The 23732-nt window shown below is 44.4% G+C and overlaps 1 protein-coding gene across 2 annotated transcripts in view; it reads right to left on the bottom strand.

Moving 5' to 3' along the window:
* Positions 1–23732, bottom strand: part of PPP2R3B (protein phosphatase 2 regulatory subunit B''beta) — a 396604-nt gene that overhangs the window by 17665 nt on the left and 355207 nt on the right. For both annotated transcript variants that reach the window (XM_069204311.1, XM_069204312.1), the window contains exons 11-12: positions 9815–9933; positions 9619–9725 (exon numbers count right to left, since the gene is read on the bottom strand). In XM_069204311.1, the coding sequence (XP_069060412.1) occupies positions 9619–9725; positions 9815–9933 (226 nt within the window). The remainder of the gene's footprint in view (positions 1–9618; positions 9726–9814; positions 9934–23732) is intronic.

The raw sequence follows: 23732 nt of genomic DNA on the forward strand, positions 1-23732 counted from the left end.
GCAAGGTGATGGACTAGTCTACATGAAAAGGCGTAACAACCTTGGGAAGGAAGAAAGTCTTAGTGCGCAACACCACTTTGTCAGGGTGCACAGACAAGAATAGAGGCTTTGAAGAAAGAGCTTGAAGCTCACTCACACTGCGAGCAGAAGTGATGGCAACAAGAAAGACAGTTTTGAAAGCGAGGAGCTGTAAAGGGCAATTGTGCATCGGCTCAAAGGGAGTACACATGAAGCATGTATGGTCCCCTCACGTCACGGTGCCGTATGCAAGATGGAGAGGGCGGAGTATGATGGCTGCAGACAGCCGCTACTAAGATTGTGCACCCAGACCCCAGCAGAAGCAGCCCGGCTAGTGCTGGGTGTAGCTTGCAGGGGTCTGGGGTGCCTCACTCTAACCCTACAATTCTCCATGCCTCGCTCTGCTCTTGCACTCACTACCTGCTTTCGCTATGACACCCCAGTGGTTAGATGCGCTGATGCGTTCGGAGTAGACGGACTGCTCTGCTTGCTGGGGGTCCATTATTCCTGCCGAGGTTCTCTCTCCCTCAATTGCAGCCTTCCGAGTACCGCCCTACGCCCTACGTTTACACCGCAGCTGCAAAAGTTTTATTGCAAGGACTGGGCTCAAACCGGCCTTTGCGGTCTTCTAACTTGATCTTACGGCGGTAGTTCACCTCAGTCCCCCAGCGCCACGTGGAGCCACAATAAGGACGGTGAGTGAGACTTGCAGGGCTTCACCATCCTATGTGACGACCGACTCAGAGGATTGAGGGAAGTACTTTACATCTATCACTCCACAGCTTCCCCTGGTACTGCTCAAACACTTTGAAGCTGGGGGATGACGCGAGAGCTCGAAACCCGCGCTAGAGGGAAGTCGCTCTCGAATTACTGGATTACCGGGTTACTGGAATTTCAAGGAATACAACGCAACCCCCCGGGAAGGTTCTTTTTCCACCCACTTACCTCTTGAACAGGCAGTGTTCAGAGCAACGAGGTTTTACGTAACTTTGGCATTAACGCTTGTGTGCAGAACTAGTTTAAGGCATTCAAATGCACACTAAATTATTGGCAAAGAACTTGTACTTTCGTACCTGGCCCAAATGAGAGTGTTGTTACTGACAGTAAGCATTGTTAACTTCATGTGGCACAAGAGTTGTTTTATGCGCTGACATCTGTAGTCGGGTTATCACTTTCCCTGATTCCGGCACAAGCATCTGGTAATTAAGTTAACTACAGCAGCAGCAGACACTTGTTGTGAGACAAAAAGGACAGCAAGTTCCAGAAGACCCTGTCACATAAAGGGGGCGGACCCCAGTGATCACCGGGGTTATAAAAGCGCTGCTACCCCTCTGCACCTTTTGCAGCCGTCTGCTTCGGGAAGAGTCAGGGCAGGGCTTATTCTTTTAGCCCCTCGATTAACCCTGGAATCGCCCAAGTGGAGTCAATAGTACTATATCTTTGATACCCCTTGAAGTTACATCTGAATAAGTGGGATGGGAGAGAGGAAAGCTAGTGGTAGGGAGGGACGAGGAAATTGCTCAGACGCTCAGCTGAGAATTGTACAGTGGACCAAATTGCTGACTTAATTGAGGAAGTGGAAAGTCTATTTGCCCCTAAACCTTCCCTGCGAAGAGGGGAAATGGTGCAGCAATTAAGGACATAAAGTCCTATTTTACCCCCACGAGTAGAGGACCCCAGGGAAAATCCCCAAGGGAGAGTCGCTTAGAGCCCATTACATCAGAAGTTCCCGTTTCCCCCACAGACTGTCCCCCAAGTGAGAGCACTCATCCCACAGGAGATTACCCCTCCTCTCATTGAATATTTTAACTGTTTTACACCACTAGTATCTCTGACAGTTACTAGTAATGATGAGAGCGCATCCAAGGGACCTGAGGGGGTATTAACACAGCCAGCTACCCAGGGGGAACGCCCTGTCGAGGTCCAGCTAACAAAGTTGAGAGATGAGATAGTGAATTTGAGAGAATTTATGACATCCTTGAGTCGTATGATACACAAGAAACTGTATGGCATAACTGCCGTAATTGGGAATATAATGAAATTCACCCTTGAGCCCGAGCAAACCCAGACAAGTGAAACCCTCACCGCAAGGGAATGTAATGGAAAGAGGGATGGAATGGCCTCACAGAATTGTCTTGAGAAAGTTTGTGTGGTATTCGAAGAGACCAATTTAAGACCGTGTGAAATTAACTCAATGAGAGGGGCAAATTGAGGGGTGTATAGGAAAGAGAACCCTGAACTTAGGAATAGGGATACCACATGGGAAACTCTGCAGACCCAGATCACGCCCAGTCAGCATGATGTATACATGCTGAATATTCCAAAGTTAAGTAATGGTCACAAAGAACAAAGGGACTCACTTAAAAATAAAGTGATACACTGGATAAGGGGAGTAAAGAAATGTAGGTCAGTTATACATGAAGATATAGTTAATGTCCAGAGATATTCAAATGAAGGTCTAGAATCGGACTTCATAGGGCTGAAATTGAATAGCCAGTCTCGAGTGAAGGGATTATTAGCGCGTGAGCAAAGATTGAGACCCGGCATTCAGTCCCAAGTTATTCTGACCCAAACACTTCCCCCCCACAATGATCAATTTGTTTTCCAGAGGAAGTCTAAGCAATACACCTCGCTTAAATACATGCACACCTGGTCAGGGCCCAAGGAGTGCAACTTCAACTGTAGAATGATTTAAAGCCCCCAACAACAGAGAAATGGTCAGCCAATTAAAACAACCATGTGTCTCAGACAGCTCGCCCGTGGGCAGTCTGGAAACAGAGGAAGTAGGGCTCTGTAAAATCTCTAGTGGCCATGAAGATGGGTGGGACTGGGAAGCAGCCGTACCTCCAGTAAGGGCAATGGAGGGGTGGCCGAATACAGGAGATTGTAATGATTCCCTAATTAAATTATTATCCTGGAATGTGGCAGGTGTGCAATCTAAAACAACTAAATGGAGTGGAGTAGTTTTATAGATCAACATCACATCATCCTCCTTCAGGAGACGTGGGCAACCTCAACGACCCACAGACCAGGATATTGGTCCTTCCAGAAGGTTGCACTCCCATCATCATCTGGGAGGGCTTCAGTAAGGCTAATAATCTGGCTGAAACAAAATATGTTTCCCGAGGCGAAGGAACTAACGTGCCCCACTAGAGACATAGTAGCAGTGGAGATCGAATCTAGTAATTCAAAGGGGCACACCCGTATAGTGATCATAAATATTTATATTAGACCTGGTTCACGAAAAACTCAGATTGCTCTGTTGAACCACCTTACGGACCTCCTGAACCAGTGGTCAGGGGGACAGGGCATAATTATTGCAGGGGACTGTAATATGCAGTTAAGCTGCAAGGATGATTATTTACGAGAAGGAATTCAGTTTGCAGACCCTTGGGACAAGTCAGGCCCGGTACAAGACATAGCAAAGAAACATGAGTGAGCGGTAACCGTATTTGAGAATTTAATAAACACCACAGGATTAAGAGTAGTAAATGGGAATATGAAGTCGGACACTCCGGCAATGCCCACGTACAAAAAAGGATCATATACGAGTCACCTAGATTATATCTTAGTTGATGATATCCTTTGACATTCCCTTATTGATATGACTGTCACTCCTAGGGTCGATAATGACCACCAAGCTCTCTGCACAGCTTTTTCATCCTCTGCATTCAACAGCAGTAATCTAACCAAATGGGTGATGGGCAATAATCTAATAATGTCTAACGACTATAAGAACGTAAGATGGGAAGGGGTAGCAGATGATATAAAGTTCCAGATTTCAATTTACGGTGCAGCTAAAAGGACTCTACTCCCCCTGAAGTACACTGACTTTGCATTGGAGGACCTGACTAACTTGCATTGCTCCTTGGTCAATCGTCTGAGACCTCTTTTTCTGGTAGTAAGAAAACCGGGGAAAACCACGGATAGATCATTGAGATGGTTATGTAGTTCTTGCCGACAGGCCACATCACAGCTGTTGTGAGCATTACAGAAAGGAAATTGTCAGGAGATAAGAGCAACAAGGTCTTCCTACAAAATAGTGTTGAAAAATGCCAAAAAAGAGTGGGAAATTAAAGAATGGAATGCCCTGGTAGGCGGTCTTCAAGAGGGGGATACAAAATTCTTCTGGAAATTGGTGGTAGGAAAGGAACATCCTCAAAAAGCGGAGAGTTATCCATCAATTCTGCCAGCAATTTGGGTGTCACATTTTGAAAATCTTTAAGGGCGGACTTGAACAACTGTACCAATGAACACCTACTTACACCTGAAAGGCTCTGTATCCCCCATACTCTATCTCCTGGGAAAGCTAACCCGTCAAGTTGTGATCTGGGTTTTTTCTCCTTGAAAGAAACTACTCTGGCTCTTCAAACACTATGTAAAGGAAAGCCCCTGGCCCCGATGGTGTCCCAGGCGACTTGTACTTATATCGACCTAGAATCTGGTCTTTGTATCTAAACATACTCAGCAATGCGATCCTGAAGGGTGGCGAGTTCCCCTTTAAATGGCGAGGGGCAATAATGGTCCCCATCTACAAAAAGGGAGACAGGGAATCACCAGCTAATTTTAGATCAATAAGTTTAATCAATGTGAACCAAAAGGTATTCTGTAAGCAGGTATTGACCAGACTGCAGAGATGGATGGAGGATATTCAGGTCCTCTCTGATTTCCAAACAGGATTCAGGAAGTTAGTACAATAGATCAGGTATTTAGATTTAATCTCCTTTGCTGGAAATACCTGAACCTAAAAAAGGACCATCTGTACGTAGCTTTTATCGATTTAAAGACTGCTTTTGATCTGGTCCCATGCGACTTGCTGTGGAATGTCCTGTAGTCCTACAATATTAACAGCGAATTACTGAGATTGATAAAACACCTTCACAAGGGAACTTATGCCCAGGTCCGATGGTCACAGGGTGGTGACTTGACAGAAGCTATACCCATTGCAAAAGGGGTCAGGCAAAGTTGTGTACTAGCCCCTACCCTGTTCAGCCTCTTTATCAACGGTACAGTAGATCAGCTGAGGAGATGTAATCGTGATGCACCTAAGTTAGTAGGAGCCCCGGCCCCTATTTTAATGTTTGCGGATGACACTCTACTGATCTCAAGAACCCCAATGGGTCTCCAAAACTAATTGGATGCTTAATCTATGTTCTGTGAGAAGGGGGGCCTTGAAATAAACCCAGATAAGTCAAAATCTATGGTTTTGAACTCGCATAAGAAATTCAGGGGGAAAATGACCATAGGCGGCCAACTGATAGAATGAGTCAGCCAGTTCGATTACCTGGGGATTAGATTAGCGGACAACCAACAATGGTCGGCACAAATTGGAAAGAGTGCCTCTGTCCTTCGGCAGAGGTCAGCAGTGATAGGGAAGAAAATTAAAAACTCTTTAGAGGGGGAAATCTCGCCGGCTATCACTGTATATAAGACTGCGGCAGTGGCAGCCTCAACCTATGGTGCCGAGCTCTGGGGCCACTGTAACTCCAGGAGTCTGACATTGGTTGAAAACCGATTCATACGCAATTTGCTGCGCTTGCCGATGAGCACACCTCTTATCCCCCTTAGATTTGATCTAGCGCTTAATGCGATCCATAACGAAATCGCTTTGAAACCACTTTTGTATTGGGTGCGCCTCTGGTCATGTGACCATTTGGTTTCCTTCCAAGTAGCTGCTGCAGAGTTACTAACTCTCGAGGGTGCAATGTCAATTCCTTGGTTTAAATGTGTTAGAGATATGTGCCAACGTATTAAAATGGAGGAGGTGTGGAGAGATCCCGGTAGCTCAACCAAGGAAGTGAAACTACGTATAAAGCGATGCTATTGGGAGATGGTTGTGATGCAGATTTGGTCCAAACAGGGGCAAGGCAGTAGGACAATAGTTTCTAGATCACAAATGTTCCCCAAAGTTTGAAACCTATATGTACGATGTAAAACCTCCTTACATTAAAAGCCTTTTTATTAAATTTAGATTAGGGACTTTGCCGTTAAAGATGTTTACCACGATTTGGAGCAAGGATGACAGCAATTCGAGTTTCTGTCATTTATGCCCCATGCAACCTGAGACCCTTGCACATTTTGTATTTTTTTGCCCTAGATACTTGGTCCCTAGGAAAAAGTGGATTATCCCTTTATGTATTTCTCTTGGGTTAAGAAATTATAAGGCATCTCTTCGCATATTGACAAGTGACACAAGTGATAAGGTAGTCTTGTGGTATCTCCAATGTGCATGGGTGGTAAGATCAAGAGAATACCTCTCTGACTGATCTGCAAATACGCAAAGACACCTGGTCAAATGCAGATTAATTTAAGGGACCTACGCTGAAAGACTACAACTGTGTAATTCTATTGAGTGTTTTAATGGGCTTTTATTCAATGTATATATGTTTATATTAGTCTAACTTTTTAGAGTGGGGCAGGGATATTTATTGTATGGCACTTTTTTCTACCTGATTTTTAATGACCATTGTGTGAATATATTATATTATTCTTATATGGATGCTTTTATGGCTTTTAGCCGAAATAAAGAACTCTATATCAAAGTAAGTATGGGCAAGATTGAGGTCCCACTATGGCATGATAAATGCAGTGGGAGGAAATAAATGGGTGAGACCTTAAAGCAATCGATTGACAATAGGAGATTTAAAGCGTGAGGGCTGAACAAGCAGCCTAAGAAAGGCTGAAATGGCCAATAAATACTGTTTAAGGGTGCCCAAAGCAGAGCCCTGCTGGGCCAAAGAAAGAATGAACAAAAGAGGAGCGAGAGGAGCAGAGAAGGGGATCAGCAGATTTGCTGGTGCACCATGCCACAAATTTATGCCAACGACAGGCGTATACCATTTTGGTGGAGGGAAGCCTGGCTGCCAAGATAACATCGCAGATTTCGGGTGGAAGATCAAAAGTCGTCAACTGCCGCAGCTCAATCTCCACGCATGAAGGCAGAGATTGGACAGGTTCGGGTGAAGAACCCTCCCCTGTTGCTGCAACAGAAGATCCGCCTGAAGAGTCAGTCTGAGTGGAGGATCGGTGGCCATGCTCAATAGCTCTGGATACCATACTCTCTGTGCCCAGTCAGGAGCCACCAAGATAACTTGGGCCGGTTGTTTCTGATCTTCTTGAGAACTCTGGGCAGAAGTGGTATAGGCGGAAAGGCATAAAGGAGGCTGGAGTTCTACTCGAGACGAAAAGTGTCTCTTAGCGAGTGTCGCCTTGGAAAATCCAAAGCGCAAAACAGATGACAGTGTACGTTCTCTGCGAAGGAGCGAAGAGATCTAACCAAGACTCTGTCCACTGCTGAAAGAGACTTTGCCCCACCTCCAGATGGAGACGCCATTTGTGATCAGTTTTGCATTGACGGCTGAATTTGTCCGCTCTGGCGTTGAGAGCCCACCAGATGTTTAACCACCAGGGTAATGCCCTGATGTTCCAGCCATGTCCAGAGGCGTAGTGCCTGACAAAAGGTTCCTAGAGCTCATAGCCCCCTCCAAAACCTTTTCATATTTGTGAACAGCGCTGATAAAGTTCAAATATGTTCTTTCCATACTTAAACCTTTTTCATTTTAATGAGTGTTAATTAAGGGTGAGGATGCGTTTTTGCTTTCTACGTGCCAGGCATGACTGACCCTGTAACTAAAAATTGCTGAAACCGCAATTTACATGCCCCATTTAATGAAACCCCTATATGGAGAGGATTATCCAGGAGTATCTAGGCAGCATCAGGGTTCAAATGTAAGCTCCAACAACTTAATTGTTCAATCAAAGCTCCTTTTGACAGTAGTATTGTAAGGCAGGACCGGTCCACATCATATGAATCCAATCTCCATCACTATGGCAACTAGAGCAGCAACCCGATATTGTATGCCTACATTTAATGAGGTAAGCTGGGGTTCTTCTTAAAGCTGTACAGTTGTGAAAGCAAGCATATTCCCAAATATCTAGAATTATTTCAAATCTAACATCTTGCTTTAACTTTTCTAGAATTCTGTTCAGGAGAGGGGTGCAAACATGTTTGAACTTTTCTCAATTATTTAGCTCATTTTTTCAATCACCTTGTATTGAGGAATACCCGGAATTAAATTATGCATTAAAATTTTAATATTAAAAGTAAAACCTGCCACTGTAACCACGTACCTTGGAGCTGAGCTGATATATTCTCAGATGAGTATCTTTCACTGTGTAAACCATTCTCTACTTTTCTCAAACTAACGTTCTACTATCGGATTATCTTCTTAGGACATATGTTTGTACATGCCATAAAAATAGGATTTTTATCATGAGCAAATGGTCAGTTGTCTACAAAACTGGCTTCGCAGAGTAGTGAATACTTTTAAAGTGCATTAACTGGCTAGTTTATAATTACATAACATTTGTTGTTTTTAAAATAGTTGGGTAGATTTATTTACCATCATCAAATCAAAAAAAGTTATCAACAGGGTTTAGAGGATGGTGTTTATTTAGTTGGATATTAACAGATAATGCTACATAATAAATACAAAGATCAGGAACATCCACACCAACATCAAGTGGCCGAAATAATTTCTATGGATTAAATATAGGCTGGAAATGACCTCATGTAAAAACAACCACATAATGACTATTATTGATTAAACAATTTCTGATGTAATGTAGAAGGTAGAGTTGAAAAATGAAGAAGAAATGGAGGAAGTAAGTTAATTTTGATATGTGAAATTATCCCAATAATGGATAGTGGTAGTGATGCCCATCTGTTTAAAATTAATTTGGTTTTCCTGACAAGAGTAACATACTTTAAATTGTACAGAGCTGCATAATCTTCTGAGACTATATTCCTAGACATCACTTGGGATTTCTGTTATAATTAGGATTTAAAAAGCCAAGAACAGCTTGTTGGCTACAATTAAAAAATCAGCACCTCTGTGTTAGCGAAATATATGTTATAATTCCCTGAATCAATTAACTTAAACTTGTATTCTATATTGGATTTTTCTGCCCACAAATATAAAACTAAGACATCAGCATATAATTTTTATTGAAGGACAAAAGATAGAGCTGCTTTAATTACAATACTAAATCCTAAGGTTCTCACGTAGTGAAGAAATTGCCCTCTTAAGCTAAAGTGAAGAAAACTCATTACTTGCAGGATCTTATAAAATACATTTCCAGCTCATGAGGTTGAAAGCTTTTTCTGCATCCAGGAAGATGATATATAACGCATACGAGGAGAATAAATCAATGGCTTATACAAAATGAGAGTTCGCGTAAAGTTGTTTAGAAGGAATAAAGCCCTTTTGACTCAAATGTATTAAATGAGGTGCTTTGGCTACAAATCATGAAGCTATTAATTTCATCAGACTTTTATAATTAATATTTAACAAAGAAATAGGGCGATAAGAGCGCAGATCCAATGGATCCTTCCCCTTTTAAGGCAGCATGTTAAAAAAAACTTTGATATGATATTGATTAGATTGGTGAGGGGCCCTTAAAAACCAGAAAAAAATGCTTTATAGTTACCATTCAGGTTAAAAACAAACTTATCCTGCAGCTTTACAATTAGGTGCAAAGTTTATAGTTTCAGCTATTTCTTCTTCATGACAGCGACAAATAAACTGCACACTACATTACCCATCATTCCAGTGATCACTTGCTGCATCTTCAGCTACCAGGATATCGTATTCCTCTGCAGCATACCGCTCCCAATCTGAAATATCTTGCGCATCACTTTCACCAACCTGAGTGACAAAGTTTATGTTTAGGATACATAAAATACAAACTTATATAATCTTTACTGGCTCCAACTTGAAAGAAGCTCAACACGTACCCTGAAAACAGAAAACGGATCTTTCTGTTCATGGTCCAGGTATTTTTCAAGGTTGAAAAAGGTGTCGAAAAACAGATTTGCTTGTTTGCACTTCTTTAAGTCGTGAAGAGTAATTTTCCCTGCAGAACATGCAAATATAGTTAGTAAAAATAAAATTGACATGCTTCTTTATGCATGATCAAAAAGTTGCATCACTGAGCTACACAGCATGACAGGCCAAAAGTACAAATAAAATACGTTTATTTAGTTACACAAAGAACTAACAGAGGAACAATTTTGCACAAAAGCCATTAAAATCCACTAATGATGCCATTCAAAAGAACAGCCTTCTCAGGTTCACATTAAAGTGGACATGTGACATGACCACAGTGCTACACAATTTGGAGGCTAGTAGGTTAAGTGGTTGCAAACTCACAACACACAACTAAACTAACTAGAAACAATGTGTTCCCGCCATGTACATTCAGACCTTTACTCAGATGTGTATGATTTTTCCAAGTGTGATCAGGGTCAAGTGTAGGGGGTTATGTGTATACTAAACTAAGACATACTTCAAAACTGCTCATGTAAACATTATAGTGCAGTTTTCTTGTTTTGTTTACAGAAAAGTGTGCAGTGCACTTTTAATATTGTATGCAATATATAAATAAAATTGGTATTAACAGATCATATTGCGTATTATAAAATAAAAAAATGATATAAGGGATGCTTCCATTAATCTCAGCCTCTGGACACTCTAGCCAGCTTCCAGATCATCATTTATTACCAGGGGTGCAACTTTAGACAGAGGCCAGCCATACCCAAATCAGTATAGTCTTGTTCCAACAGGAACAGTCCAGTCAGACTTGCCAGGCCATACTGCCTCCAAACAGGACCACAAGCAACCCTAAAACTATTTCAGCCTATGTACGTTTGGTCAGTAAGATATAGTTAGATTCCTATTGAGCAATGAGCATGGGACGACCTGTGTCCAGTTATACCTGTCTCAGTAAGTGTCCACTGCAACAAATTTATGGAAGGAATGCCTAAATTAAACTCAGCCACTGGGGGTCACTCATGCCACATTTCAGGCTGTCGTTTTTGCCCACGATTCCATACACAAATCAGTATTGGCCTGAGTGGCCATTACGTGGCCTTGCTGGGCTAAAGATAAGACAAATAAAAAGACCTCCCACAGATTTGCCTGCAAGGGGTCTGTATTCTAGGCACCACACTACGCCACAAATTTGTCCCAGCTCCTTTCATAAATGGATTTCATGGAAAGGTGCCTAACAGCAAGGATGACACCAGCCACCTCAGTCAGTAAATCAAATGCAGTCAATTGCTATTGCCAAATCTCCATGCATGGAGGAGTAAGCTGTGAAGGTTCAAGAGGATGACCCTGCCATTGTTGACACAAGGAGGTCCTCCCGAAGTGGCAGCCTAATCAGAGAACAGATGATCATGCTTAGGATTTCTGGGTACCACACACTCCTGGTCCGATCCAAGGCCACCAGATTGGCCTGGACCCAATCTTCCTTGACCTTCTTCAGAACTTACAGAAGGAGATGAAGTGGCTGGAAGGCATACAGGAGTCTTCTCGTTCCAATCCAGCTAGAATGCATTTAACCAGTGCTCTTGTCTCCTGTGAAAACATCAACAAAACTGTTGATTCTCAACTGTGTCAAAACAAATCTAGCTAGGGTTCTCACCACTGCTGGAAGAAGCCATACGCCCCATCGGGATGTAAGCAATATGTGTGATCTGCCAGCAATGCCTCCTAAATTATTTGCTCTGGTGTTCAAGCAACCCGTAAGATACCCTAGAACTCTGGTCCCCTCTAGAAGCCTAAAGCCTCCTGGCATAGGACGCAGGCACCCACTCCACCCTGCCTGTTGCAGTATCACATGGCAATGGTTGTCTGTGAAAATCTGCACCAGCCTCGCCTGAATGGATGGCTGGATGGATAGTCTTCAGAATCAGAAGAATGATTCTGCAACTCCAGGAGGACTAATGTGGAGCCCCCTGATCTCCACTTCCCTCAGGTGACCCCAACCAACTAATGGTGATGCGTATGTCACCACTGCTAGCTCTTGGAGGGGAAGGGAGAATAGACTCCTGCACGACAAACTGCAGTCAATGAGCCACCACTGCACATCTTTAGCTGCATCCTTAGAGAACCGGATGGTGTTAGAAAAGCAGCCTTGATGGTGGGTCAACTGGGACTTCAAGTTACACTGTAGGGCTTGCATGTACCTCCTGCTGTGGTGGTTGACAAGGAGGATGCACAAGGTTAAGAGGCCAAAAAGCCTCAGTACCACTCTCAGCTGTATCCAGAAGCAAGCCTGAAACATCAGGATCATGCCCAAATGTCCTCGATTCATTGCTACAGAGTTAAAGCCCTGACTCCTCCATGTCCAGGAATGCCCCAATGACTGGAAGCCTCAGAGAGGAATCAAGTGGGACTTCAGCTTTGCTCATGGTGAAACCCAACAATGTCAAAATATCCATTATCTTAAGGGGTTCCACGACTGACTGTGGCGAGCCTGCCTTCAGCACCCAGTTGTCAAAGTACAGCAAAAAAGCAACTCCTGACATCCACAGAGGGAAAGCAACCACTGCCTTCACTTTTGGAAACACCCAAGGGGTGTTGGTTAGGCCCAAGGTGGGCACGTAAAACTGAAAATGCTCTTGGCCGACCTTCAACCAGATGTAACACTGTTGGGATTGCAGGATGGGCATATGTAAACGCACATCTTGCTAATTTAATGACACCAGTGTGTTGCCTGCTACCAAAGCAGATAGGATCTGAGTCTATGTGGCCATTTTAAATCTGTCCTTTCATAGGTGTTGAAGGGACTGGAGTCCAAGACAGGCCTGAGCTCCCCATCATATTTCAGCAAGAGAAAATAAAAAGAATAACAACCCTTACCATTCTTCAAGCCCAGTCCGCTCTCTATCACACCATTTGAGAGCAACAGGTGTACCTTATGTAAAAGCAGTGCTTAATTTGTGCTTGTTGGTTCTGGTGCTGAGCATCAGCTCTTATTTTTTAGGGCCGGGGCTTATTCTTCAGCCTCAAGCATTTGCTGCGAGCAAAAGGCACATACGGGAAAGACAGAGGAAGGGAAAAACGAAAAAGCGTCACAAAGGGAGAAAGTAGAAAGTTGCCAGAGTGAGCTGAAGGGGCAGGGAGTGTCTTTTTATGGATTGAAAGGGCCCGAGATTAGGATTAGGCTGCCTCAGTATTCCGTGTTCGCACATTTAAATACAGCAGCTGCGTGTTTAACCCCTTCGGCTGCCAGGCCTTTTCCCCCTCAGGTGCCAAGCCTTATTTTGGCTGTTTGGGGCAGTTCGCGCTTAGGCCCTCATAACTTTTTGTCCACATAAGCTACCCATGCCAAATTTGCATCCTTTTTTTCCCCCAACATCCTAGGGATTCTAGAGGTACCCAATACTTTGTTGGTTCCCCTGAAGGAGACCAAGAAATTAGCCAAAATTTCGTTTCTTTAAAAAAAAATGGCAAAAAAGGGCTGCAGAAGAAGGCTTATGTTTTTTTTCCCCTGAAAACGGCATCCACAAAGGGTTTGTGGTGCTAAAATCACAATTTTCCCAGTTTTCAGGAACGGGCGGATATGAATCAGAAAACCACATTTTTCAACACAATTTTGGCATTTTACTGGGGCATACCCCATTTTTACTTTTTTTGTGCTTTCAGCCTCCATCCAGTTAGTGACAGAAATGGGTGTGAAACCAATGCTGGATCCCGAACAGCTAAACATTTCTGAAAAGTAGACAAAATTCTGAATTCAGCAAGGGGTAATTTGTGTAGATCCTATAAGAGTTTCCTACAGAAAATAACAGCTGAAATGAAAAAATATTGAAATTGAGGTGAAAAAAATAGCCCTTTTTCTCCAAGTTTTAATCTGCAACTTTTTCCTGCAATGTCAGATTTTTGAAAGCAATATACTGTTACGTCTGCTGGACTCTTCTGGTTGCGGGGATATATAGGGCTTGCAATGGGTTTTCATTCTATACAGGGTATACAGCAATTAATTTGTTGAAATATAAAGAGTGAAAAATAGGTATCAAGAAAACCTTTGTATTTCCAAAATGGGCACAAGATAAGGTGTTGGGAAGCAGTGGTTATTTGCACATCTCTGAATTCCGGGATGCCCATACTAGCATGTGAATTACAGGGTATTTCTCAAATAGACGTCTTTTTTACTCACTGTCTTACATTTGGAAGGACAAAATGTAGAGAAAGGCAAGGGACAATAACACTTGTTTTGCTATTCTGTGTTCCCCCAAGTCTCCCGATAAAAATGGTACCTCACTTGCGTGGGTAGGCATAATGCTCAAGACAGGAAACGCAACATGGACAGACCACATTTTATTATTGAAATCTGATGTGTTTTTTTGCAAAGTGCCTAGCTGTAGATTTTGGCCTCTAGCTCAGCCGGCACCTAGGGAAACCTATCAAACCTGCACATTTTTGAAAACTGGACACCTAGGTGAATCCAAGATGGGGGCGACTTGTGGGGCTCTCACCAGGTTCAGTTACCCAGGATCCTTTGCATTCCTCAAAATGTGGCCAAAACAACACTCTTTCCTCACATTTCGGTGACAGAAAGTTCTGGAGCCACACATTTCCTTCCACCCAGCGTTCCCCAAGTCTCCCAATAAAAATGGTACCTCAATTGTGGGGGTAGGCCTAGCACCGGCGACAGCAAATGCCCCAAAACACAAGGTGGACAAATCACATTTCCCCCAAAGAAAACAGACTTGTTTTTTTCAAAGTGCCTAGCTGTGGATTTTTGGCCTCTAGTTCAGCCGGCACCTAGGGAAACCTACCAAACCTGCGCATTTTTGAAAATTAGACACCTAGGGGAATCTAAGATGGGGTTGACTTCTGAGGCTCTCACCAGGTTTTGTTACCCAAAATCCTTTGCAAACCTCAAAATGTGGCCAAAAAAACACTTTTTTCCTCACATTTTTGTGACAGAAGGTTCTGGAATCTGAGAGGAGCCACAAATTTCCTTCCACCCAGCGTTCCCCCAAATCTGGACACATCAAAATTATCAAATACAAAACTACCTGGTTTTTTTTGGGGGGGGGGGGCACCTGCGTTTTTGGTCGTGGGCTCAGCAGCCATCTAGGGAAACCTACCAAACCCAGACATTTCTGAAAACTAGACACTCTAGGGAGTCCAGGGAGGTGTGACTTGCGTGGATCCCCCAGTGTTTTCTTACCCAGAATCCTCAGCAAGCCTCAAATTTAGCTGTAAAAAAAAATTAAAATTTTCCCACTTTCTGCGTGGAATCACCACACCAGGACAAATTTCCTACCACCCAACGTTCCCCTTAGTCTCCCGGTAAAAATGATACCTCACTTGTGTAGGTGGGCCAAGTGCCTGTGACAGGGAAGAGCCAAAAACATGTCATAATTGAGGGGGAACCAAAGTGGGTCCAAAAGGGCAGTTTGAAAAAAAACAAGTGCGGCAGAATTTTTATTGGTATAGATGAGACAATGTTGGGTGGTAGGAATTTTGTGGGTTTCTGTAGAGTCCGGAAGGTTCCATCACAAAAATGTGGAAAAAATGTGTGATTTCCAGCAAAGTTGGAGGTTTACAGGCATTGTTGGTAAGAAAATGGTGTGGGGTGCATGTGAAGCACACCACCCTGGAATCAACCAGATGTTTAGTTTTCAGATGTGTCTAGGTCTTGTGGATTTTCCTACATGGCAGCGTCCCAAAGTCCAAAAAGTGCAGCCCTCACCATCCCAAGTGGTACGATTTTGAGAGTTAGCCAAGCTCTCATGGCCCAAATGTAAAACCAAAACCCCAAAAAATCAAATGTCCTCTTGCTTGCCGTGGGATAAGATGTTTTAGTGTGGGGGGAGAGCTGAGACTGTTACCCCCTTCAGTTGTGGTGGGGGGTATTTCCAGGCCCATACTGGTTGGTAGCCACCACCCCACTTTTTTTTTTAATTCCCTGGCATCTAGTAGACTTTCTGCCACCCCGGGGTGTGGATCGGGGGAAACTGCTCAATCTGTCCACTGGTGAGCAGAACAACTTTGGCCCCATTTATTTGGGGTGGGGGTATGACCATACACACACACTCTTATTTTGAAAAAAAATCTTTCCTGGTCTCTGGTGGGCTTTCTGCCCCCCTTGGGGGCAGATGGGCCTTCCAAAAATACGCTGATATGGCCAACAGTAATGTGCCCCCATGGGGAGCGACCCTTGCCCATGGGGCTGCCCTCTCCCCCAAACAAAACACACACATATACACACCAATCCCTGGTGTCTAGTGGTTTCTGCCCCCCTCAGGGAACAAACTTTGCCTTAGGGATTGCTCCCCAGACATAAAAAGACAAAGTAAATTAAAAAATATATATATCCGTGGTGTCTAGATGTTTCTGCCCCAGTGGCCTAAAAATATTTTTTTGCACCCCCCCCCCCCCCCACCACGGGAGTGGCCCTTGCCCAAGGGGCCGCTCCCCTTATGCATAAGTATCTAAAAAAAAATCCCTGGTGTCTAATGGTTTCTGGGCAGAATGAATTATATTAAGCCGATCTGCCCTAAGGGGGCAGAAATGGCCTAAAAAAAAAATTTGGCCCCATGTGGAGCGGCCCTTGCCCAAGGGGCCGCTCCCCTCATGACAATTACCATAAAAAAAAGAATCCCTGGTGTCTAGTGGGTATTTCTGCTGCCCGATCGCATCACGATCGGGCAGCAGAAATGCTGAGAGAGACAAGAAAGGAGAGGAAAGGCCTTTCCTCTCCTTTCATGCCTTTCTCGGCCCCTCCAGTGATCGGGGGAGAAATGCAAAAGCATTTCTCTTGCGATCCAGGGCAGGCCTCTGATGAAGTCATCAGACGCCAGAGGTTGGGTGGGGGTGGGGGGTGAGGGGAGAGGTGGCATTGGAAGGGGAAGCGATTCCCCTTCCAACCCAGACCATGGGGGATGGCACTAGGGGAGGATGCGCGCTAGCGCTTCCCCTGGGAGCCTGTACACGGACATAATTGGTTAAATCTGTGAGAGGTGCAGTCATGGACGTAACCATTACGTACGTGGCATAAAAGGGATTAAGAAGAGGGCTTTGGGCACCGGCACCTTTTTATTTACAAATTAGGCACTGTGTAAAAGGATGGACATATGCTCTTCTGTAATCTGCTCTTGAGCGGGGTCAGAAGATAAATGCAAGGCATAACCTTTCAATAATTTGAAAGACTCATCCGTTGGATGTGATGGATCGCCAACATAGAAGGAAGTGCAGAACCCTGCCTCCCACTGTGTGGGTACGCACTACTTAGGATAAACTAATGCAATTTGTTAGCGGTTATGGCAAGGTATAAGGAACTGGAAAACTAGTGTCCCTGCTGGCCTGCATTTTGTCTGTCGGAACCACATTTATGGCCCCAAATGGGCAAGGTTGTCTGTTGCATCACTGGTTGGGAGGGATGTCTCCATATATATGTCAACCCTCTGTAGTAGCACCTAAAGTTCCGAAACTGGTGCAGGGGTTCTTTGGCGGTGTCCAACAGCCCTTACGAACGACCTGTAGCTCTACTGTTTTGAAGCCTTCTGCAGCAGAGTTCGCCATCTCGCTTTAGTGGCAGGATCCACCAAAGGGTGCAGACTGCACATTGCCATAGAACAGAGTGGACATCATCCAGGCATGTTGACAAAGGAACACACTGGTACCATCTACCCTGCCAAGACAATCCATGTTTTCCAAGCCTGGACAGTAAACATATTTGGATGCGTCTTGCCCACCATATATCGTATGGGCAATAGAGGCCCTAAGATCTGCTAGGACTGTCGCCAAGATTTCACTGGCCATGTCTCAAAGGGCATGGGTGTACTGGCTCAACAGACAAACTGCATTTACAGATGGCAAAGGAAGACTGGCAAAAGAAACCATGTTTGCCAAAGGAATCAATCCTTTTAGTTTCTGTACCCAGACAACAATAAGGCTACCTGGAGTGGGGTGATTGGTGAGAAAATCCAATCTATGATGTCTGGCTACCTGTCTGTTCAAAGGCAGGCAAAAACATAATTTTTGACCTGGCAGTCATCTGTGAGGGCATCAGCAAAAGGGCTCAGATGGGGCTGGTCCTTGTCAAAACATTTTAATCTCAATGGAGGCTAAATGTAACGCTAGACCTACAGCTGCCCTCTGAACCCCCGCTGCGAATGAGGCACTCTGTTACTTTGGTGGGCTATGTGGCAAGTCAAGTTCTGTCCCAGGAGGGGTGTCAAGCCCACTGTCATTTTGTAAATCAAGGTATAAGATATCATCAGTGTAATGAGAGTAGAGCAAGTTACCCCCCTCGCCATAATCATCAACATCCTGGGGTACACCCTGTTTTGGCACAGGGACAAAGTCGGATTCATAAACATAACAGAGCTTCTGTGGATAGCTGGGATCCGTTAGCGCCACAGGGTTAGTCACACTGCATGACAACTGGTTGCAATTTTGCTATTTTGTAGTGCAACATCAGTCAAACTTGGGCCAACGTAGATTCAGGGTCTGACATGGGGATCGGCACTGGGGCACTCTCGTGCATCAGGGTAGGAACCAGTAAAGATTGTGGGGCTGAGTAGAAGCCTGTACTAGAGGTGGTTTTGGCCCAGGAACGAGACCCAAGGTACTGATGGCGGCAGGGAGGGACCTGCTTGTGGTAATCTAACTGGAAGCCCCTGTGTACTGTGGGACCTACGACGTGAGAATAGTTGAAACATGGCCTCCTTGAAGGTCTCTAACTCCTGTGGGTCGACAAAGGCCCAGGGAACTCTGAGTGCATCGGATCAGCTGAGGAATAGGCTCAGTGACTGGTGACCTCGATGGAATGCGATTTACATCTTGACTCCATTGCATCTTCTCCCTGAAGTCAGAGTGTTGGGATGAAGTCTAGTTCTGCTTTGCTTACCATAAGACTTTAAGTGGGATGTGGAATGGTAATGGGAGTGGCCCCATGACCAGTACAGAGCTGTAACTTCGAGTGGGAGCAGTAGCTACGAAGGCCACAACTTCTTATTGTGGACAGTGGCATACAGCTATGCCTTTCGATCTTAAAATGCATTTGGGTTCAGGAGGGTGCACCAATCACGCAACATCCTTTTCTCAAGCCCAGGCACCAAAGACATACCTTGTGTGAGTAGAACTCATATTATAAGTGCTCCCTTGTGTACCCGAAGGTGATTTGAGACCAGGAGGCAAAATTGTATGTGGGGGGTGGGGGTCAGCTCTTCCTACACGGGCCGACCCTTAGGAGGCAAATTTATTATATTGAAACAAAAAATTGTTTACCCTGAGGGAATTAGAAGAGGAGGTCATGGGAGACAGAGCACAAAAAAATGACTGTTGCACTGGGTGCCACCAGCGCTATAAAGGCTGTGATGCTGGGTATGTGGTAAGGTGAGGTAATAGTGTGTCTCTTTTTTTCAGTGTCTTCAGAGAATCTGCTGAATCAGAGAAGAAGCAAAGGTAAGGTGACAACATTTACTGCTGGACACATTACACACACCCACCAGCAATTTTGTGACTCTCCCTGTCTTCTACGTAGGGTAGTACTTTAGAGGGGCAGTTTAGCCAGTAGCAGAGGTGGTGCCTCGTTGGAGGACTGCTGCTCAAGCCCTAACTCAGGTTATGGAGGATAGCTCTGAGGCAAGATCAGAGACAGAGGCAGCATCTGAGGGAGAGGACAATGGGGAAGAATCTGGGAGTGATTTTTTCAGTCAGCTGAGTCCCATCCGACAATATCTCTTCCAGTGATTATGGGGGAGATGATGAGGACAGTTGTGCTGTCCCTTCACAAGCACAGTCTGTGCAGCGAGACAACAGCGGGTTATCCCAACCCTGAGAGCAGGTGTAGGCTGCGGCAAGCACAGAGAGTGCTCTCTTGGCAGCCCACCAATTTAGTCCCAAATTCCACCTTTTACTGGTGACGGTGGATGTAAAGTCAATACAGTCAACTTTTTTGCCAGTTGACTGTCCATCTATTTTTGGATGCTTACTTCCTTCAGAAAATTTGCTGGCAGAGTTGAAGATATTTTTGGGCCTCACGCTCAAAATGGGGTTAGTGCAGATACCCACCTTGCAGTCCTACTGGACGACTTGCACGGTTTGGGTAACCCCCATCTTCGCACCATACATGAGCAGAGATCGTTTTTTGCTACTGCAGCGCATGCTGCATTTCAATGACAATTCTGCTGCATTGCCTGGGGACCATCCAGACCATGACAGGTTGTTCAAAATATGGCCTGTTGTGGATCATTTGTCTACCAGGTTTCCAGAGATCTATACCCCTGGATAGAATATAGCAGTTGAAGTGTCCTTGATCCTGTACAAAGGATGGCTGCTCTTCAGACAGTACATTGCGAGCAAAAGTGCTCGCTATGGCATAAAGCTGTACATGCTGTCTGAGAGCTCTTCTGGCTATGTGTACAGCATGTGAGTGTATACAGGGAAGGACTCCACCCTAAACCATGTAGGTTGCCCTCCCGTGTTAGGGGTCACGGGTAGGATTGTATGGGAACTTGTCAAGCCACTCCTTCATAAAGGTTATAACCTTTACGTGGACATTTCTTACAGGAGTAGAACTGTTCAGTGAGCTCTACAAAGCTGGCACTGTGGCCTGTGGTACAGTTTGTTGTAACCGCAAAGGATTCCCACAGGAGCTTGTTTGCAAGAAGCTACAGAAATTCCAGAGCACTGCATTGCGTCCCAACGAACTGCTTGCAGTCAAGTTCTTGTTCACTACAATTCATGATGAGAGCACTTCCCCCATCACGGTCTGGGATCAGATGGCAAAAGTCCACAAGCCCATCTGTATACTTGATTACAATAAGTACATGGGCGGAGTGGACAAGAATGACCAGGTTCTTCAACCATATAATGTGTGTCGTAAAACTCACACTTGGTACAAGAAACTGTTTACCTACCTGATCCAGATGGCAACATACAATGTGTGTGTTGTTTAGTGTCAGATAACCACAGGAAGACTCATTACTTTCCTTGACTTCCAGTTGTCTGCAACTGAAAGCCTGACTGCTGTTACAGAAGCAGCAGTCTCCACCTTATATGTTCTGAAGGATGTGACAAGGCTGCCGGAGCAACACTTTGCTGATCTAAATCCTAAAACACCCAAAAAAGGATCGTCCATGTCGTTGCTGTAAAGTGTGCTCGAAGCATGGAAAACGGCAGGAGAGTCAGTATTACTGTCCCCAATGCCCATCTCAACCAGGCCTCTGTGTCCCTACTTGCTATTCATTGTATCATACTAAAGCAAACTTCTGGAAAATCGACTGAGGTGGAGCCGCCGTTTGGTAATCCTTTCAGTGGCTGTGCATGGATACCTAACGTCCATGGGCTACTGCTTCGTTAGGCAAGCAGCCACATAATTATAGTCCAGGACACCCACGCCATGCAAATTAACTTCAATTTTTTACTTATTGTGGTTGGTAATCAAGAAACGCAAATTATTTTTATCAGTAAACTTCACAGCTAGGAGTTCTGTGCATCTCATTGTTAATGATTCACTCCAGTTTGTTTTCATGCTACCAAATGAACTAGAAAGTCCTTTCTATTCTGGCATATTGTGCCACATGCCAGAATGCTGCTCGCATGTAGATATTTGCATTACGCTAAAACTGGAATAGTAGGTATCGACTTACAAGTTGTAGCAAAGATGTAATATAGGCTGCACCAAGACCCATACATTTTTCCGGGACTTTCAGTGATTGGGTACATTCTTCTGGCAAACTCACAGACAGATGGTTAACTAAAAGCCTAAATAAGCCTAATTTGTGTTTATATGCAAAGGCAAGTCAGATTGTTGCTAGAAAAACTGTTCTGCATCAGATTTGTGTAGGGCACTGTTTGATCAAGAAGAGCTTCATTGAAATACACTTTAAATACATGAATTGATGAGAAATGCTGAGAAAAAAAGAAAACGTTTTGCATTTTTAAAAATATAAACACAGTAATCACCGATTCAGTTGGACTAGCAGAAATATTAGTATTTAGCATTTTATTAATAACAGGAGAGTGTCCACTTAAGCAAGGACAGTTGACTTGTTGCATTAAAACGTAAAGTTTTATGTCCTCCTGTACATTTTTTACTCATCCCAACTAGAATGCCTAATAACGTGACCGGTAAAGAGAAACTTTGTTGAACTAAGTAGTGTGAGGGTGGACAGCGGGTCTCAGGAAATCAAGCTTAACATATGGAAATGAACTGGAAATCCTGATTTTGGCGCTTTACTACAAAAGCTATACAGCACTTGGGAAATCATGTTTGCTAAATGTGAAAAACTACTGTAGGGTACAATACGGCTTACCTTATGCAGATCAGCAGCTCAATAAGGTAGGACAGCTGCTGGGATTTGGAGTGTCAACAAGAGGAATGAATGTTATAATGACGCACAGTAGAAGAGCTAGCCAGAGTGATGATGAATCCCTGTGAAAGAGAGGGGTGCAGCTAGCCTATAGGGAAGAAGAGGTGGCTTTTGACCCATGGAGTTTGAGCCAGCAGAAGCAGTTCGCTGGGAACCGGTGCAGCTGACCCATGGTGCTGAGAGCGATAGCCATGCTGACGCCAGAGTGCTTTGGAAGTGTGCAACTGCAGCCTCCTGCTTTCCATAGAGGCACTATAGGGAGCAGATGGAGATTCCTCCTTTCTGACAGACTGAGGAGGCCAGATTGAGCGACTTGGCTGTGCTGGCACTGAGATCTGTAAACCTGTGGCACTGTGGGTCCTAGAGAGACAATAAACCTGCGCGTTTTTGGCAGGGACAGACTCTTTCAACACAGCTGATGCGGCTGGGTCTGGGAACCCCCATCAAGAGCTACAGTAGAGATGTGGAGTGCCAAACCAGGTCACCCATCTGCTTATAAGCTCTGATAAAACCTTAAGGCGAGGCCTATGCTTGGAGGATAATGAGCACACAAGGCCTGGGAGTGAAGGTGCTGAGCAGCTTCGTGGACCGCATACCGTAGCTGATAACAATCAAGGTGGACAATAGTGTGTATAAGACGCAAGGCCAGCAAAATCCTGCAACAAGGCCAGCAATATCCTGCAACAATCACATGGCATTCACTACTGCTACATGGAACAGACGCTGGGGGGCACAAACTAATGAAGGCATCGCTACCTTCAAATGATGTTCTGCCTGCTCATTCCTCATGAATAATTTTGAGTAACGCAACAATGGGGACCAGTAGGACATTAGATGTGTCTAAAGAAGAACTGAGTGGCTTATGGTACACCAATCATGTGCACGATATACCTCTAGAACAAGATTCAAACAACAGATGCAGGAACTCAAAAAGAGCAAGCACCAGAGGGGTGTCTATGTGCATCTGAGTCTGGAGGATAGTACACCAAATGTTCTATGGGTACGGCAATCACATTAGTAGATCCATAGGATAAAATACTGGAATGGTCTTTTTTTTTTACCACTGAAGCCTTGCACCTTAAGACGAGGGTGAAGGGGTTAAACCAGTGCAAAGCAACAAAATCAAATCAATAAACAGAGGTAGTTGGCAAAGACAATTACATAAACACATGCAGACAAAGAGCATCAAGTGCTGAACAATTGTAAAGCCCAGAGAAGCCCTCAAAAACAAAATAGATACTATTTCAATCGATGTCACCTTGGTAAGAACAGAGGAAGAAAGTTGTGGTACAAAACATGAAAAAATGAAGGAGGAATAGGACTCCTCAACGATGGTGTGTGAGAACAGAAAAGAGTGACAATGGTGACTGAGCTTTTACACGTTAGTGGATACATCGAGGGACGTGGAAGGCTGTGATCTTTGGGTTCTAAGAGTGAACTGAAGGATTATCAGCAGAATTACTCTTGGAAGACTGGATATCGCAGACTCTGAAGCTAAACGGCGTTTCAGAATTTGTATCCTTCAAGTGAC

Source organism: Pleurodeles waltl, chromosome 8, assembly GCF_031143425.1.
Source record: "Pleurodeles waltl isolate 20211129_DDA chromosome 8, aPleWal1.hap1.20221129, whole genome shotgun sequence".
Taxonomy (NCBI): domain Eukaryota; kingdom Metazoa; phylum Chordata; class Amphibia; order Caudata; family Salamandridae; genus Pleurodeles; species Pleurodeles waltl.